Raw genomic sequence first — 19,493 nt, 5'->3', positions numbered from 1 at the left:
AAAAAGAAAAAAAAAGAACAAATTAGTAGTTTTTAAACGTATATATATGAATTCTTTTTGCATAATCCTTTAAGATTATGAAGCTTAGGCCATAAATTTATAAATATAAATTTTATCAAAATTCATAGCAAAAATCATTACATATCTAAGAAATTTATTATTCTATACGTCTACAGATAAGTTCAACAGTGCTGCTACAAGTGAATGTAGTCATTCAAATAAGATTTTATTTGGAATTGACTTTTTTTCTGCTTCTTAAAATATCTTTTTAGTACAAAAAATTTTATACTAAAAAACTGCTTTAAGCATAAAAAAAAATCGTCCCGAACAAAGCCTAAGAAGTCCTCTCATAGCTTTCGAAACCACGAAAGGAACAAAAGCACATACTGAGTTCGGATAGTAGGATGGATGATTGCTGATTGAAGAAAAAGCAGCAGCAGCCATTCACTCCATACAGACTATGGCTTCATTTGAAACAACTTTAAGTCGTTATTTTTTTCCACTTTATAGAAATTTTTTACTAAAAAATAGCTTTACAAAACAATAAAAAAGCTGTCCCAAACAAAGTTTATAACTCATTGCTTTTCAGAATCTGAAAGCCTGTTTAACCAATGCAGACCAAGATCGCATCCAACTTCTGCAGCAATCCGAAACTGCTCTTTTGCCATCTCCACTGCATCTTGTTTCTGCCACTTTACTTCCTTCTTCCTCGCACCACCAGTGGAAGGGCTCCTGCTTGAATTAAACCTCATTATAACTTCTGGAACTTCATATCCTGTGATGCCAAAAGCTGCTGGTTAGAACCATAAAGAGTGTACTACAACAACAACAACAACAACATCAAGCCTTTATCCCACTACGTGGGGTCGGCTAGATGAATCTTTTTTCTCCATTGTGTCCTATTAAAAGTCAAATTCTCATTTAAATTTAATAAAGAAATGTCATTCCTAATATTTTCTAACCAAGTCTTTTTAGGTCTGTCTCTACCTTTCTTAACATAAGTCAAATCTAATACCTCTACCCCTAACAGGGTCATCGGAAGGCCGCCGTTTTATGTGACCAAACCATCTAAGACGACTCTCTCTAATCTTATCTTCTACTAGAGCTACTCCAAGCTCATTTCGTATCCTATCTCTAAGGGTAAAGCCACTCATCCACCTGAGAACCATAAAGAGTGTAAGGACAATATGTAAGTGATGTGAATTGAACACCAGAGCAGTTCATCTGTTATGTTTCAGATCACAAACAATAAACTGTGCAGTAAAAACTGTTAGGTACCTTTTAAAAGGAGCGAACCGTAAGCAATTGCAGCTCCAGCATGGCCCTGTAGATCAAGTAGGAATTCAAGAAGAAAGAACAAGGAGCAGTAAATTGCAAATTGCATCATAATTCAGATGAAAGGCTCAATGAAAACAACTGTATGTGTTCCAATTCATTTGCTAGAGTTCCATGGTGAAGTTCTTTTTAGTTGATGGTGTTGGATAGCCTTTTAATGAGATAAAATAGTTGCAAATGATTATGAAACTTTAGTTTGATATCTAAGGATGTGATAAGAAGTTTGTGGTAGGAATGTAAGGGGTTTAGATGAATTTAGTGGAAGAAATTTCAAGACTAGTCAAATTTGGCCTCATCTGAAAGATCACTTTAGGGAATGCATTTTAAGTTAATTAAATGATTAGAAATGATGATGGATAGCCAGATTAGGATATGGAGTAATACATTGGAGTGCATGATAAGGTTTGGAAAAGTTTAAATGGGTGTCAAGGGATAGGGAAAAAGACTAGGCCATACTCTTGCTCAATTTGGCCGACAACCATGGGTGCGGTTTTGATGCTTGGGTAGGGAGGCGTTGGTCTTACGATAGTGAAGGGGACATCGGAGCTTGGAAAGTCTATTAGAGACGTGGCCGTTGATCTATGGCCATGATCGAGTCGATGTATTTTTAAGTCGTATTATGTAGTTGTCTTTTATTATTTTATGTTTGTATTTGCTTTTGTTATTTTTCACTTTTACCCCTTACTTAAGGGAGGTTATGTGTATGCCCAAAAGGCATTGTCGTCTTTTATTTTTGAGTCCTTTGTATGAGGTTATATATAGCCCTTATGTTCCCTTTTGATGCTTAATGATTGAATAATAAAATTTCATGCACTGTGAGTTCTTTAGAGAGCTTGAAAGCGTTTGGGAGAGAGAACCCTTGGAGAGGGAATCGTATCATCCGCCAGCCTTGGAAGAGTCCGGGCTCATGGCTAGTTCGTCGTATTTTCATCTTCCTCCCGCCCCTTTCCCTTTGGTTTTCCCGCCATCATTGCTTGCAATCACTTCTTTCCTAATTGAGTTTGACTATTTTAGGTAACTCAATTACTTTACAAATTCAAATTTATTTGAATTTGAAAAGTTACCTAAAATACCAATCCTATTAGGAAGGTTTCCAAATCCCTTCATATTTGAGTTTTATTTTAAATTGGGATGAAATATCTCTTCCCAAATTTAATTCTCTACGTCAAGGAAGCATTAAATGCTTCCTTAAATCCCTCCTTAGTCCCCCTATGCCGCCGGCCCCCATTAAATCCCTTCTTGGATTTATTTCCTAAAATCAATCTCCACTCTTGGCAATAATTCAAGCCATCATACCCTTTTCTTGGCCGAAATTTCCAAAAAGCCCCACCTCCTTACTACTTTCCAAAATCCCCTCTTTAGTTTTGGAAATAAATCTCAAGCTCCCCTTCCCTTGCCGCTGCCCCTCTCTCTCTCTCTCTCTTTCCCTTCCTTAATTCCTCTCAATCAAATGGATTAATTAAGGAGTTGTTTGAATTAAATTCCCTCCACAAAATCTGAACCAAAATTTAATCCCCTAGCCTCCTTCATTGGCCGGCCACCCCTTCTCCACTTCAACTCTTGAGAAAAACTTCTTTCTCTCTAGTGGCGTCTTCAAGGGAAGCAACCACGATCTTCGTCCACACATCAACCCTTTGACACCAATGCATGGCCGATCCGGAACTTGACTATGAATATGCGTACGACGAGCAAGGGAACGTCAACATCCTCCACTCCACCTTTGACTTTAACTCGGAAGTCGATAACTCCATTAAAGAGTACGTGGACCGCATCATCTTGATGCTTTCGAAAGCCATCGACGAGCAACTTGCCAACGTCCAGTGACAAATTGTTTCAAGACAACAACAAGGGTGAGCTTCTTCCCTCTTCATTTATCTTTTTTAATCCGCTAATCTTGTAGGTGGCGATTTCATCGCAAAGTTCTCGTGCTTCGCCCTCTGCCTCCCTTAATAAACATAGGATTTGAGTGTACTTTCTATGTTGCTTTTCTCAATGTTAGATTATGTATTTTTGTTGAATAACTACTTAATTTGTATGTTGTTGAAATTCTAAATTATTTTGATAATTCAAGTGCTTAGCATGTGATTTGGCCTAAGCATAACTACCCCTCTTACATTTTCTATTTTCAATTAGTAGCTAATAGTCTTAATTGTTATTTGTTCTTTTTTAAATCGTACAAATTTTTATCGCATTCATTTAAAAGCATTATAGTCCTGCATCATATAGGCTTACGATATTAAAAAATGTGTTAGAAAGGTTGATAGTATATGTTTAGAGAAGAGTAAGAAAATTTAAAGATAAAAAAAAACCATATATCTCACCAAAGAAAATGTCAGCCCTTGAAACCATGAATCCTAAGGTCTACTGAATTAACCATTTAGGCAAATTTTTAATCAATTCTTAGATATTTGACTTAAATTTCATGATATGATTTTGAGAAAAATAAAAAAGATGGATGAGAGGAAAATAGCTGAGAGAGAGTGAAAGTTAAAATCCATATGCAAAAATGAGAAAAAAGGTTGAGGTGTAATGAATAAAAAAGCATAAGACTAAAAAAAAGATAATCACCTAATCTTACAAAAAAAAACTCTTGAAGCCATCAAGCAACAAGAAAATGAATATTAATTCTCCACCAAACTATATCATTCAAAAATAAAATTTCATTGCATTTCAGTTCCCATTTCTAAGCAAAAAAAAACCTTAAACTTCTTTTTTTTAATTTAAGATTGGAGAGAGAGAGAGAGGGAGAGAGAGAGGGAGGGAGAGATTGGCCATTTAAAGAAGGAAATTTTGATTAAAACTTCTTATTTTTTATGGTCCTTTGAGGTGGCCGACCAAACAAGATTTCAATGTCATTTTAAAATACAAAAATAAAATAAAATTACTTTTAAATAATTTCAGCATTGGGCCATAGCATGGGCCTTGAAAGGAGATCTGGTTCATGAATTTTTGCTAGCTTGAGCCTTGCCCTTGCTCTTGTAATGGGTCCAATGGGTTTATTTGAATTATCTACTTATTGTGCTACAAGAACTTCATGAACTGATTTTGTTTAGCATTTCAATTTGACTTCTAGAAGATGTACCATGTTTCATGCATAAATTCTTTTACAAGAACAATAAGATTAAAGAATTGGAGGAGCTAAGAGGGAAATTTATGATTTTCTTTCCCTAACCAGTCAAAAATGATAAAGAAAAATACAGGGAGGAGTGGAAATAGACATGTCTAAAGCAATTTCCAGATCTAGAAGACCCTCTTGATAATGGTTCAGACGGCTCCTTGCTTGAATTAGTCCCAGATACGCTACTCTGGGAACCACTGTGAGTTTGTTACTTGGGCTTTGTGAGCACACACAAGGTTACATATAAAGTAAAAGTAAAATGGAGCACATGAGGAAGAACGCGCCCCTTTGGATGCCACCTGAAGAAGAGGAGGCAGCATCCCTAGAACCTAAAAACGAGGGGATAAGTAGTATCCCATATTCCCTCACCATATTTTCTCATCTAATTTTATTTTTATCTTTATCCCTTGTATCTAGCATGGTAATTCCTCAACTTAAGGTAGATGATTAGGACTCCTATAGTCTATAAATAGAATATTCTTGACGTTGTTTTTCATACAACAAAAATTTAACAAAATTAGTTCACAACGTGATCAACCTCTCCCTCTCTCTCTCCCAGCCATTAATCTCTCAGCCTCCCTCTCCCTCTCATAACTCTCTCCCTTTTTTCCCTTCAGCCTAGACTTTTAAGGAAGAAACTTCAAAAAGATTACAAGGTACGGGATAACTGAACAAGGCAAAAATTAATTTTATGTATATTTCTCCTTCCTCCTAAATCTGATAACGATATCCTACCTTCACGGAATAGCCTCAACAACATCCTGAGATCATAAAATAAATCTCAAGTCACGAAAAGTATAGATGAGATATTGAACTATAATTCGAACTACAGGCACGCTAAAATATCTTTTCATGTCCTATCTGGGTTTGGTACCCCTGGAAGAGGACGATGCTACATCTTTCATTATCTAACTAAAAAATTAGATGGCATAATTCTGTCAATTTGCATAGCATGGGTGAATGATAAAATCATATAAAAAAACCTTTTCAGATGCTCTATGGAAGCACCACATTGCCGAAGCAACATCTCTCTTTACACAATCTCCAGTCAAATAAACAGAGCCAAGAAGATATAAAGCCCCTGGATGAAGCTAGAACAAAATGGAATGTTAAATGGGCTTATTTTAAATGCAACAGAATTTAGACTTAGGAAAACAATTAAAACAGGCAGTCCGCGTTTACCTGGTCAACTGCTTCCTCTATATAATAGAAAGCCTGCTGATCTGACTTCACATACTTATTCTGTAAATGCAATGAACAGTTTCAGATTGTGTAAAACATAAAAACTGATAAAATAAAAAAGAATCTAAGGATTAGTTAGTAAAATTCTATCTAGTAAAGATCGACAGGTACAAGTGAAAATTCTAAGGCTGAGAAGTTTCATTTCATTTGCCATTATCTCACAAAACAAAGTTAAACAAGCAAACAAACAGCTAAAGAATAAAATGACTAGAAGAGTTCATAGTGAAGTTAAAACAAATGTTATGCTGGATGTCTAAGGAATTAAGGTTCACCGTTCACTAGTCTAAAAGACTTCAAAATCTGAAAAAGAGTATAGATTTCTGCGGTGTTTATGATTAACACCATAAAACAAAAACCAGCATGCATCAAACTTTATAAGATCTCAAAAACACATATAAATCAATGTCAAATAATTTAAAATGAAGAACAATGAGAGAATCACCCATGGTAAGATCCAAGTCTCACATCAGTACAAAGAGAATCATCACCCAAAAGTTATCATCAAAACTTCCAAAAAGCTCAAGATTCCATATCCAAGAGCACACACAGGACAAATGGGGGAAATTATTAGGTGCGGAGACCGGACGCAGCTCTACATCCGGACTCCAATAGGAAGATGTCACGTTGCGACCCGACGGCCTGACTCGATGCAAATTCAATTATTTAGCACGTATTTTTCCATTTACCGTGCAGCCCAACAACCCGACCCGAACCGGAGGTAAAAATTCATCCTTATTAGTTTTTATTGAAACGTTGCAAATTAAAACTCGCACCCTTTTGGTTTACCTTGTCTAGTTTCAGCGGGTGCTCATCTTTGTTTGGAAATTCATTTTTTTTCCTCATCACTTTCTTGCTGGCATTGAAGTCATGCCTAAGTTCCGTAATTTCTTGCTAGCGTTGAAGTGTTTGTTGTAATTTTTCTGTAAATAAAACTGTATTTTTAAGGGTTTAGGATTTTTGTTTTATAAATTCGAAGTATTGTAGAAATAATTGTCACACAATGAAAATTGTTGTTACTGTTGTGTACCGAGTAGCAGATTGTGGTTCTGTACCGAGCATTGCATGTCAGCTCGTTGCTCGGTACCATGCTCGGTACTATGTTCGGTACTTTTTAGGATTTTATTATTTTATTCGAATAATTGTATAAATCATTGTCACACAATGGAACTATTTTAATATAACCGAATGTTTGTTTGGAAATAGCATTTGTAACTCGATTTAGGGTTTGTGGTTCTGTACCGAGCATGGAAGGGAAATGCTCGATATTTTTTTATTCATTGTCGGTACCATTCCCGGTACTACGCTCGATATTTCTCTAAATAAATGTCTAGGGTTTTGATTTCGTGCGCTCGGTACTGCTTGGTACCGCTCGATACCATACTCAGTACTCTGCATGGTACTGAGCGGTACTTTTTTATCCAGTGCTTACTGATTGTTTCCGCTCAGTATTTCTCTAAATATATTTCAACTGTTTATTTTGTTGTTATTTTACTTTCGCGCGCTCGGTACCGCTAGGTATCAAGCTCGGTACTTTGCATGGTATTGATTTGTACCTTTTGGTCCAGTGCTAGGTACCATGCTCCGTAATTTGCTAGGTACCATGTTCGCTATGTTCGGTATTAAGCTAGGTATCGTTCTTCCATGTTATTAAGAATCACAATTATGCAGGGATATTCTTTAAAGATTCGTTTATGCTGCAAAGCTTCCACGTTTAGACAAATTTGTGATCATTTGTGAAGTACATTCGACCAACAATTTGTTGATGTTTTGATGCCGCTACACCTTCATCACTTCCTCTCATTTCCTGCTTTCCGTCAGAATGTTCCTCTCGTCCATATGTTGCAGACCAAGTGGAATTTCTGGAAGCAGTGCTTCATAATCAAAGGAAAGAAATTACATTTCACTTTTGATGAGGTAGCTCTTATCATTGGACTACCTAAAAGGGGTACAAAATTTGTGGTAGGAGGTGGCAGGATAAGTGGGGTAACATCCAATAATATTAGACATGAGATTTATATTTTGAAGGAGTTCAACCTAATACATGATTTTCTACAGCAGTTCATAATATTCTTATTGTCCAATCTATTTTTTCCCATTGCGAACTTCAGGACACCTTCAAGTATCTTGATTGTTGCAGAGCGTGTTGATGAATTCTTAACTCACAACTGGCCAGCATCCATAAGGAAATTCCTTGTCGAAGAATTCGATTGTATTGTCATCAAGCATAGGAATGGAATCCCCCTCGGATATATTAATGGATTTGTAATATTTAATTGTGAGTTTAATGTTATACATATTATTTTATTTAGGCATTCTACAAATATAATTAATTCGCTAAATGATTGCTTGTTATAGTTGTAGATTTGGTTCCTAGAGCATACAAGAATACAACCACCATTGGATGAGCAGTCCCGCCCTCGTTTTGCTTGTTGGGACAACCACATAATATACTGTGAGAAAGAAGTAAATGTATTATTTGATGAACTTGATGATGTACAGGTATGCATTCGACGAGATGTGTTATTATGTAAATATGAGTTCCTTATGACAAACTATATTTTGCAGATAATAAACTAATTCGAATGAATAACTGAGGAGATATCACTTTTAAAGAATCCTCCCCCTCCCTCAACAGAAAAAACTTACAATGAACCTCCCCCGAAACTCCGTATTAAAATCCAAAAGCCCATAACCTCGATTAGGGGAACTAAAATACATAAGCCTAGAACCTCTGATGTGAAACTACTAGGAGTTATTTCAGAAATTAAAATGAAAAGATTAAAATTTTGCTCTTTTAAATTTAAGCTAGCAATAAGAGAGAGTTAGGAATTAGAAACTTTTAACTTGCTTAAGTCCCAAAGAAGTACAAGAGAGATTAACCACGACAATTCATTTAAAATTCAAGGAAATTTAAATGCAAAGTACAATTGACAGAAACTCAACGCTTAACAATGAGAATTTCACCTCGAGGGCTGTCTCACTCAACTATTAGTAAGCTTTAGCGGAGAAAGAAGATCCAAACGATGAAGGATATCACCACTAGAGAGAAGGCGCCGAAGAACTTCGTTGGTGGAGAGGTAGCCGGTGGGGAAGGAGGTAGTGGGCGGCTTACGAGGCTCCAATCGTGGCTTGAGAATCGTCGGTCGATGATGCTCGCAAGAATCGGGACGATTCGCTCCAAATATTCTTCCACGGTGGTGTCGTCTTCAAATCCTACGTCAAAGCACGAAGATCGTAGGATGTTGATGCTTCCATCGGCGTTGAATACAAGACCCCACTCAAGCTCGGGATCCGCCATTCAACATTGAAGTGGAGAGGGGAGGTCGTCTTCTTCTTCTCTAGGCTTCCAATCTTCCACGGGAGGGAGTAGGGAGAAAGAAGATGGGAGAGGAGAGGGGCGGCGGCTTCCAATGGGGAGAAATTAGGTTTGGCAAGAGAGCAATAGAGATTTAATCCAAAACCTGAAATTAATTTCAGGTTTAAGTGGATTTGGAGGGAAATCCCAATTGAAATGAATTTCAAATTTCAAATGAATTAAAGGGGGAATTAATGGGCAATTAGTGGAGGCCCCTCTATGATGGCCGGCGGCATAGAGAGGAGGGGGAGGGATTTGGGGAGGAATTTAGGGAGTTTCCAAAGATGGATGAGGGATTAGGAAAGTTTCATGAGATCCAATTTATTTGAAATTCAAATTGGGATCATGAATAAAAACTTTCCTTAATAGGATTTCCAAAATTGGCAAGATTTTGAAATTCAAATTTTGAATTTCAAATGGAGCCAAAATCTTCATGTCATGCTCAACCAAATTTGGAAGCTTTATGATGATGTGAGTCATCATCAAGATGATTGGGAGGTGAAGTGGATGGGCGGCGGCAAAGGGGGAAAGGCTGGACGGGTGGATGTGCTGTGGACGGGTGGGGTGAAGTGAGGAGCTAGTGTATGATGGTTTGGGAAGAAGGCTTAGGAAGCAATTGTGGTGTTGAACTTGGATGGTGGTGGTGCTATGGAGGCCGGCGGGTGGGAGTGAGAGAGAGAGTGTGGAGATGATGACAACAAAAAGAAAACCACGAGTCGAGGACTCTTCCAACGACTGGTGGGCCTTGCGATGCGCTCCCCTTGAGCTCTCTCCCCCCCCAACCCGGTACCTCACCACCTGAAAAGGACAGCCCGCCCGCAATAACCAGTAGTCCAAAAACCCACCTCCCCAAACCGCTAGATGATGCTGACCGCCAGACCATGGCCAAACTGATTGCACATAACAAAATCCTCATTAAAAGGTTTGCCAAAGTTGCATCAACATCTACCCTGCTAGAGCGGAGAGTACAATCATTGGAGCATGTTGTGTTTGAACTCAAGGATATAAATAGGAAAGTTGAAACAAAAAAAAATTCTTCAGGAAAACTTTCCGGCTATATTTAAAGTTAATGTTATAGAAGTTGATGCACCGAAGCCTACAGAGCATGAAGATATTAAATTGGTAGCCCCAGTAGCCTTACAACAAGAAGAGGTTCAGGACCCACTAGACAAAGTTGATGTGGGTAAGACAACAGCAATAATTGATTTAACTGTTTCACCATATAAAATTATAGAAAGCATTGTAAGTGCTGAACAACCGGAGCTTTCAGTTGCCAGTACAAGCATTGCAAAAAGGGTTCGACAACGAGGTGATCGTAAGAGGAAATTGGTCAAGAGCCCATTTACACCCGGTAAAAAAAAGAGTCGCAAAGACAGTGAAGTTGGTGCAGCAAAGCCTACAGAGCATGAAGATATTAAAGCGAGACATTATGTTGTTGTAGTCAATGAGGAAGAAAAAATGGATTCAAGATTAGCGTCAACTAAAATTGATTACCCATGCCGGTCAATGATATCTCAGGAGATGTGCATGTTCATAGACAGCAATTTTGAAAAATACAATGATATTTAGGAAAATGATATTTAGCCACAAGACTCGTGACCTGTCACAAAATTCATAAACGCCATACTTACCTTCTTACAATACTAAAAGTATTCATGTAGTTAATTCTAATACTTATCAAATGATAGATATTTGATGAGGACATTAGAGATCTACGACTACGATCATGCCTATTTACTTTGATCTATTTTATGTATTTGATTTGTTATTGTTCTTTTTCCCTTTCTACCCTCACTTGAGGGTTTTGTCTTATCTATGCCCTAAAGGCCATAGTGTCTTTATTATTTTCCTTCATGTATTTGGCTATTTAAAGTCTCCCTCTTCTTCTTAGAGGGTCAATGAATGAATGAATGATAAGAAAATTCATGCAAAATTTTGACAAGCTCAGCTAAAAGCTTAGTGTTTAGTAGGAAGTGTAGGAAAGATCTCTCATAACACTACTCTCATTGTTAGATTAGGGATTTCTTGTTGAAACTCATCTCATACGTAATGTCATGAGTAATTGATTATTATGTGGTTTTTACTTTTTGCAAGTAACTTGGTCTAAGCTTATGTTTACCGCTCTTTGGTTTTATTTCATTGTTTGAATCATCATAAAGCTTTAATTAATTAGCTCTTACTCAATAGGTGTACAAAGACTTTATTTAAATCATAATTTTCATATGTGTCCTACATCTGGTATCAGAGCATGGCTAGCATGCGTTACATGTGCTAGAAGTCATCCTAGGAGCATTCATAACCCTTCTTATGTATTGTTGCATGCATATCATCTTTTAACTTAGTTTAAGTTACTGTTATGTTTGCTGTCCACATCAGTCATGCACACATCTAGCGAATGTTAGGCTAGTTTCTTAGGGTCTAAGTGTTGTCCCTTGCACCTAATCTTCATTAGGTTTCACTTAGCGCTTCCCATAGACCCAATAAGACTTCAAAAGAAGTTAGATGACCTAGTTAACCTAGTGGGGTCTATAACTAAAATCATGAATGAGAAACAAGTTGACTCTCCCCACTCTAAGTATGTGGCCCATTCGTTCAATCATGTTAGTCGGAAGATTACTCAATCAGCTTATCGTCCTAGTTCTAAACCCAAGACGCAACAACCTCACTTAGAGTCACATAACCGTCTGCGCAGCTTTGATGGTTCCTCGGATCCTTACTACTTTAAGGAATGGGTTAGATAGTTAGAAGACTATTTTGAAACACATGATATTCCTGAGTCCCATTGGGTGAGTATTGCTAAGGCTCGCCTAAACGGTCGTGCTTGTCAATTTTGGATGAGGGTATAAGATCATAGAGAGTCTCGTGGTGAATACCCTACTTCTGATTGAAAAAACATAAGAGGAGAGCTTGAATTAAAATATCTCCCTCTCCCACCTCCATCTCCCCTTACCCCAACACCCAGTAATCTTCATCTAGAACACCACCCTGCCTCTTTTGTTGGGACAAACCGTGGACATCACTATGATAAAGACCACCCATTCTGATCCTGATGTAGGAGATTTAGAACCTTTGAACATTGATACTTTAGCCCATCCTGATCCTAATCTCAAAAAGGTTAGGTAGAATGTAGACAAATGGAAATTGCTCATTTAGCACTTAAATAATAATTAAGCTGGGAAAGCCTCATGATATGGTATGAAGAAAAGTTTAGCAATACCATCCCTTCCCTCTTTCTTAATTAAATCTAAAAAAAGCTTGCATGCTGATTAGAAATCTTCCACATTCATGTGTCATAGATTTGTTTTCGAATCTCGAGGCAAAATCAAGCTGGAAAACTTCAAAAATTAAATCGGGGATCACCTAAACTCCGATTTCAACGAACTTACAATCAAATTGAGCGTTTCGGAAATACGAACTCAACGACACCAAATTCGACTCAATCCAAGCCCAAATAAGTCCAAATCAAGCACTCGTAAAGCATTTGGAAGGTTCAAACCATAATTTTGGTTACCAAATAGCTTCCAAACGTGACATGCTTATAGTCGAATCGAGCGGCTCGACGAGATGAATCCAATGAGCCCAAGATTGCCAAATTCTTCGTTATCTATTTGCATATATATTTTTTTAAGCGATTAATATTCATGGATGAACATGTAAATTCCAAATGCATATTGGAGTTGAAAGCTTGGCATATGATTTGAGCATTGATTAAATGCCCATTGCTAAATAAGTTGCACATATGAGTTCTATATGCCTTCTTTTGAGTAAAAACTTGAAATATTATTTATTTCTTTGGTTTAGCAAAATAACTGAAGCTTTTGCTAATATGAGACCAAATTTTATTCGAACAAATTGCGTCCCAACGAATTGATCGTGTGTTTTAACACGATAAATTTGTTGTGTTGTTTATGAATAATATGACTCATCTGATTTCATCCCTTTCTTTCTGCAACTCATGGCATTTTATTGGGTCAGACCCAGCTTACTACCTGATGTAAAGCCTTCAAGTTACTACATTTGGAGGGAAATCGATGCATATGGTCTTTCCCAGTTGGCTTTACTTTTAGACCGACTATATTAGCATATTTTAGACTTTTAGTCTTTTATATTTGATTAACCCTTAGGTTTTATGAGCATGCCAAATTTCCAAAGCTCGATCGTTAGACTTGGTGAGCCTGTAAGTTTTATTTCTCAACCTTCTAAATAGGTTGACGAAAATATAACTCAACCCTTAGGTTTGCAAGCGTAAAAGATTTAGAGGTTCGACCCTTAGGTTTATTGAACCCTTTTGAAATTAGCTCGACCCTTAGGTTTGTGAGCTTGATGTATTTTAGTAGTTCAGCCCTTAGGCTTATTAATCCTATGAACTTTATTTTTCAACCTATTAGGTAGGTTGATGAAAATATAGCTCAATTCTTAGGTTTGTGAGCACAAAAGACTTAGAGATTCGACCCTTAGGCTTATTGAACCCTTTTGAAATTAGCTCGACCCTTAAGTTTGTGAGCTTAAAGGATTTTAGAGGTTCGACCTTTAGGCTTGTTAAACCAATAAATTTTAGCTCAACTCTTAGGTTTGTGAGCATGAAAACTTCAGCAGTTAACTATAATGATAAATCATTAAGTAAATATGCAATTTCATGATTCCCTTATATTATTTGGTAAAAGGGTATTTTCATAAAAAAATTGCCTCCTGTATTACAGGAGGGAGTATAAGGTATCTTCTACCTTATAGGATGCTATAGATAAAATTGCCTCCTGTATTTCAGGAGGGTGTATATCAAGCGTTCCTTGCATTGCAAAGGAACATGTAAACTTATATCCTGTATTGTAGGAATATATATTGATCATCTCCTATTGTTATAGGAGAGAGTAAATATTATCTTCAACCTTGCAGGGAGATATATAGATTGCCTCCTGTATTACAGGAGGAGTTTTCATCATAACATCCTGTCAATTAGGAGGTTATGTGTGATATTTCTTCAGATATTGGCCATTAATTGGTGGCATAGGCCTTTGACCAGAAATATTTATAAATTGGTAGGCTCCTCCTTCATATACCTTTTTGATAATGAAGGGCCCTTCCCATATTGGGTCGAATTTACTACCTATACGGCGGTGAGAAAATATGGGTCTTTAACGAACTAGTACAAGTTCACCTTCTTTGAAGCTCCTAGGACGGACCATTCGATCGTGAGCCCTACTCATTCGAGCTTACAGGCTACGCCACCGATACGTGTCGTATCCGTGTCGCCGTATCCGTGCAACATAGGATACGGGTACAGCGCGGTACGGATACGGCGACACGGCTACGATACGGATACGGACACAGCTACGGCACCGATACGGATACGGCGACACGATACGGATACGGGACACGTCAATTCTTAAAAATAAAGGATACGGGTACGGCGCGGACACGGCATTATAATTTATAAATCATACGTAAAAATTAAGAAAACAATCAAAGCATAATATTTGAAATTACAAAAAAAAACAACATTTGTAGCCTTGTAGCTTATAATATCAAAATATAAGAAAGCATTAAATGTCTAGTACAACAATAAAAGCATAAACATAAATTATCTAGCAAATGAAGTTTCAACTATTCAATAGAAGGAATGATATGATTAGCTTCTTCATTGGTTTGTCTTTGAACTTTTATATCATCTTCAATAAATATCATAGCTTCTAATTCAGGCTCATCAAGTGAAAGATTAGTAATTTCTAATATTCTCATATCATCAAGAGACTCAAATCCATCTCGTTATGATTGATGATTCTTTTATTAAAATTTCCCAAGCATGCTATAGTTCTCTATCTTAATGTTAAAGTTCATTTGAATTTCCATTCTCACCTATTGAGTATAAGACTCACCCTCGTTGTGGGGATACTTTTCAGGAGGAACTAGGAAGGGGTAATGGCTGAGCAACCTCCGCGTACTTACCGTCGTAGGGAGACGACGGGCGGCAGGTTCTTTTGTATTTTGATGTTTTGTATAGGAGGATTAGAACTAGAATGCAAGAGAAAGATTATACTTGTAGATCCTCTTATTGTATACTTTTGTACTTTTAATGTTAAATCCCTTGATTGGTGATTTTTGAATGAAAGAAAAGAGAAAATTTTTATGTTAAGAGATTGTAGTGGCTCTTTCTTCATATTGATGTTTCATTTTGGAGTTATATTAATTGTCTTGTAATGTTTCTTTTATCTTCTTTATGTCCGATCTCTGTTCCCGCCTCGCACTTGCGAGCTAACCGGGCCGGGTCGTGACAAGAGTGGTATCAGAGCAAGGATTTGAGGATATTGATTTTCATAAAAGAGCCGATAGGAAGATCTTATAGGTTAGGGTAGGTATAAGGTGCTTGTGTTATTTAATGCTTAGATTGCTTTGTTGCTTTATGTCTCAGGGCTGAGGAACCAGAACTAGATGCCACTGATGGCAACACAGGGGAGGTCAGGAGAGAATTACCATCTGTAGTAGAGCCTCAAGGTAGTAGCATTAATGCTACTTTGGACTCTTTTACCCAAATGATGGCGGCTATGACGGGGATGATAAGGAATACGCAGACTCAAGCTGGAAGTAGTGGAAGTGCTCCAATTGACAAGTATTTAAAGTTATTCCAGGACATGAAGCCACCATCATTTGTGGGAGGTGGAGCTATAGAAGCAGAGGACTGGTTAATGGAAGTTGAGAAGATTTTGGAGGGGATGCTATGCCCTCAGGATAGGAGGGTAGCCTTAGCTACTTATGCCTTCAGTGGGGAGGCAAACAGATGGTGGAGAAGACAATTGGAAGAAACTTTTACTGGGAGATCTAGCAGTCAAATCTCATGGGTGGAATTTGTCAAAGTGTTTAGAGATTGGTATGTGCCAATGACTGCTAGGAGAGCAATGCAAGATAAATTCAATAGGCTGGTGCAGGGTGATAAGACTGTTGCAGAGTATGAGGCTGAATTCACGATGCTATCTAGGTATGCCTCTCATCTGATCCCTAATGCAGAGGAGAAATGCCACCGTTTCCTTTGTGGCTTGAGAGATAGCATTAGACAGCCATTGGTTGCTTTTGAGATTGAAGATTACTCTAAACTAGTTGATAAAGCACGGAAGGTTGAGCTTGATTATCAGAGTGTTCAGAGGAAGAGAGACTTCCAGAAGAGGAAGTATGAAGATAGATCAAGGCCTGCACAATCTTTTCATTCTGGAAGGCCAAATTGGAAGAAGCCCAAGCCCAACACTTCAGAGAGCAGTACTCCATCTGCTATGTGCAATAAATGTGGAAGGGCTCATAGGGGAGAGTGCCTTTCTGGCACCAATACCTGTTTTTGGTGCCATCAGCCAGGGCACATGGCCAAGTTTTGCCCTACCTTGGGACAGAGGTCTACTCCAGAGGCCAGAACAGGTAGTGCTCCTCAGAGAACAGTTGGAAGGCCTAGGGTGGTAATGGTAAATTATTTCCCCAATCTCTTATCTTCCTAGTTATCCTACTATGTGGCTTAATCGATTCATAAGAAGCTTGTTAATGTTCATCCGCTAAAGCCTAGTAAGTTAGAGAGTTTAGTGAGGGATCCTTGCATAGTAACTTATCTTATTGTTAATCTAGGGATATCTTGTTGAAAACCATCCATGTATGCAACATCAGATTAACGTGATTGTTTTATGATCTTAGCTTTTACGCTCGTGATTCGGCCTAAGCTTATTTTACCACTCATAGTGCTTTCTTTTGTCGTTAGAGCATTCATTGTGAAGATACGATTATTATGGCTTCTAACATTAAGCGTGCAAACTCCCTAAGTTAATCATCCTTGCAAGTATGTATCACATTAGTGTGTCCTTTTGAAATTAAATAGTATTTTAATTGGATACAGCTTTGGTGTATCTGACACGTATCGGTGGCGTATTCGTGTATCGATGTATCGGATACAGCACACCTTCATAAATAGGTGTATCGGTGCAACATAGGGGGTAGCCTGTGTTGCAGTCTTATAGGTTGTACGATATGCCCATAAGGCTTCTGTTAATTTATCGTGCCATTCTTTCTTATTTTTAGAGAAAATTTTCTTGAGTAGCTTAACCAAAGTCTTGTTAAATGCTTCAGCCAAACCATTGGCTCTTGGGTTATATATCGATGAATAACGCCAGTATATCTTATGACGCTCTATAGATCGATAAAATTTGGCACTTTTATAGGCGGTACGATTATCTGATATAATTCGACGTGGTATGCCAAAATGATAGACAATGTTATCTCGGAAGAATTTCATAACATTGTTCACTTTAACTTCTCTTAGGGAAATTGCTTCAGCACATTTTGAGAAGTAATATGTGGCAGCAAGGATGAACCGATGTCCTAAAGAAGAAGGTGGTTCTATAGGACCAATTATATCGGTGCCCCAGCTTTCGAATGGCTAAGATGCTACTATAGGATGTAGTGGGTTAGGTGGCAGGTGTATAACATCAGCATGCACCTGACATTGATGGCACTTTTTAGCATAGTTAAGATAATCCTTAATCATGTTAGGCCAATAATATCTCATGCGTTTGATTTTGATCTTCATTTTTGGTCCAGATTGATGCGCACCGCACAATCCTTCATGGACTTCAATTATGACTCTTTGGGATTCGTCAGGACCCAAACATCGTAGCCATATTTGATCAAATGATCTACGATATAGCGTCTCATTTATGTAAGGATATCTTAATGCTCATTTGGCTATTTGTGAGGCAGTAGATTTATCCTCCGGTAATCTACTATTTTTAAAATATGTAATGAATGGTTTCCTCCAATCATTCTCATCCGATATATATAAGCACTTGAGTATTTATTTTCCTTCCTCTTCTTGTAAGGAAGCAGGAGATAATGCATGTCTATTCTGGATGGTTATAATGATTGGGTCCTCTTGAGAATTTGTTATTTCTTTAGCTAGTTTTGCCAGCACATTAGCTTTTCCATTCTAACCTCGTGTAATCCTAGTTAGGGTTACCTTGGGAATTTGTTCTAGGAGTTTCAAAGCGTACTCGCGATATGGGATTAGCTCGGGCTTACTGATTTTAAAAGCACCAGATATTTGCTTAATTATAAGTTGAGAATCTCCATATATATGGAGTTTATGAATTTGCATGTTAATTGCAAGTTCAAAACCTGCTATTAAAGCTTCATATTCAGCTTCATTATTAATGCGAGGTTCTATTAAGCTATATGAGTATCGCAGTATACTGCATTGTGGGGTTACAAATATAAGGCCGATGTCTACCTGAACTATTGGGAGTTTAGGTGGTCGGGCTGGTTTTATTGATGAAGCTCCATCAAAATAGAACTCCCATTCTTGTAGATGTATTCTCTCTTCCACTTCGAGTATCTGCTCATCTGGCAGCTCATCATTAAGTGGAGAATCTATAGGTAAAGGATGAGCAGCTAAAAAATCAGCTAGTGCCTGCCCTTTTATAGCCTTTTGTGGCATGTAGGTTATATCAAATTGCATTAACAACACCATCCATCTAGCTAGACGACCCGTCAGAGTGGGTCTAGTCATTAAAAACTTTAATGGATCTACTTTAGATATTAATGTTATCTTATGAGATAACATATAATGTCGCAATTTTTGCGTGGCAAAAATTAATGCTAAACATTGTTTTTCAATTGGTAAGTATTTTGATTCAGCTCCTATTAGTCGTCAACTAATATAGTAAAGAGTATTTTCTTTGCCATTGTTGACCTGTACAAACAAAACAAAACAAAAATAAGAAAATCACTCACCTACTCCCTGCCAGTTCGCACGTCGCCCCCACGTCGCGGCCAGTTCGCACGTCGTTTGCACGTCGACGTCGCCTCACGCACGACGGCCTCGCGTCGTTAAATGGCCAAAGGAATGAGGCCTTCGGCCCCTTCCACACCTTCGCTACGACTCCGAGCTCTCCTTCTCTCGTGATTCTCCCTCTCCGACTCCTGCGTAGCTGTTCGACCCCGCCTGCTCAACGACGTTGATCGGAGGCCACGACATTTCAATCGGAAACAACGACTGGGAGCTCACTCCGCCTCCCACGTTGCTGTTCGATCTTGCACCTTCGACGGCTTACCTTTCCAGTCGATCGGAAGTCACGACTCTTTGATCAGAAGCCGAAACGGAGGGCTCTCGGCTTCAGCTCCTTCGTTGATTGAATGACTTTGCTCCTCCGACGATCTCCCCCCTCGCAATTGAATCGGAAGTTGCACATTTTGATCGGAACAACAACAGGAGCTCTCTGACTGTGAAGGTAACCTTCTCCCATTCGCGCTTCTTCGGCCAAATCCCGTCAGTTGGCCGAACCAGAGAGAGTGAGAGGGAGAGTTTATTTTGTTAATTTTATTTATTAACTAATATTAATTATAATTAATTTAGTAATTATTTTTAATTATAATTAATTATTAATTATATTAATTATAATTAAATATTATTAGTTATTATTA

At 37.9% G+C, this 19,493-nt stretch overlaps 1 protein-coding gene across 1 annotated transcript in view; it reads right to left on the bottom strand.

Moving 5' to 3' along the window:
- Positions 1 to 524: 524 nt before the first annotated feature.
- LOC110102817 overlaps positions 525 to 19,493 on the bottom strand; it is a 40,887-nt gene continuing 21,918 nt past the window's right edge. Inside the window, exons 5-8 of the mRNA XM_020831296.2 lie at positions 5,636 to 5,695; positions 5,437 to 5,544; positions 1,279 to 1,324; positions 525 to 775 (exon numbers count right to left, since the gene is read on the bottom strand). Of these exons, the coding sequence (XP_020686955.1) occupies positions 576 to 775; positions 1,279 to 1,324; positions 5,437 to 5,544; positions 5,636 to 5,695 (414 nt within the window). The 3' untranslated portion in view covers positions 525 to 575. The remainder of the gene's footprint in view (positions 776 to 1,278; positions 1,325 to 5,436; positions 5,545 to 5,635; positions 5,696 to 19,493) is intronic.

The sequence above is a fragment of the Dendrobium catenatum genome, unplaced genomic scaffold (genome assembly GCF_001605985.2).
Source record: "Dendrobium catenatum unplaced genomic scaffold, ASM160598v2 fragScaff_scaffold_1056, whole genome shotgun sequence".
Taxonomy (NCBI): Eukaryota; Viridiplantae; Streptophyta; class Magnoliopsida; order Asparagales; family Orchidaceae; genus Dendrobium; species Dendrobium catenatum.
The sequence above is the reverse complement of the archived record's forward strand: the minus strand, read 5'-3'. Positions and strand labels throughout refer to the sequence as shown.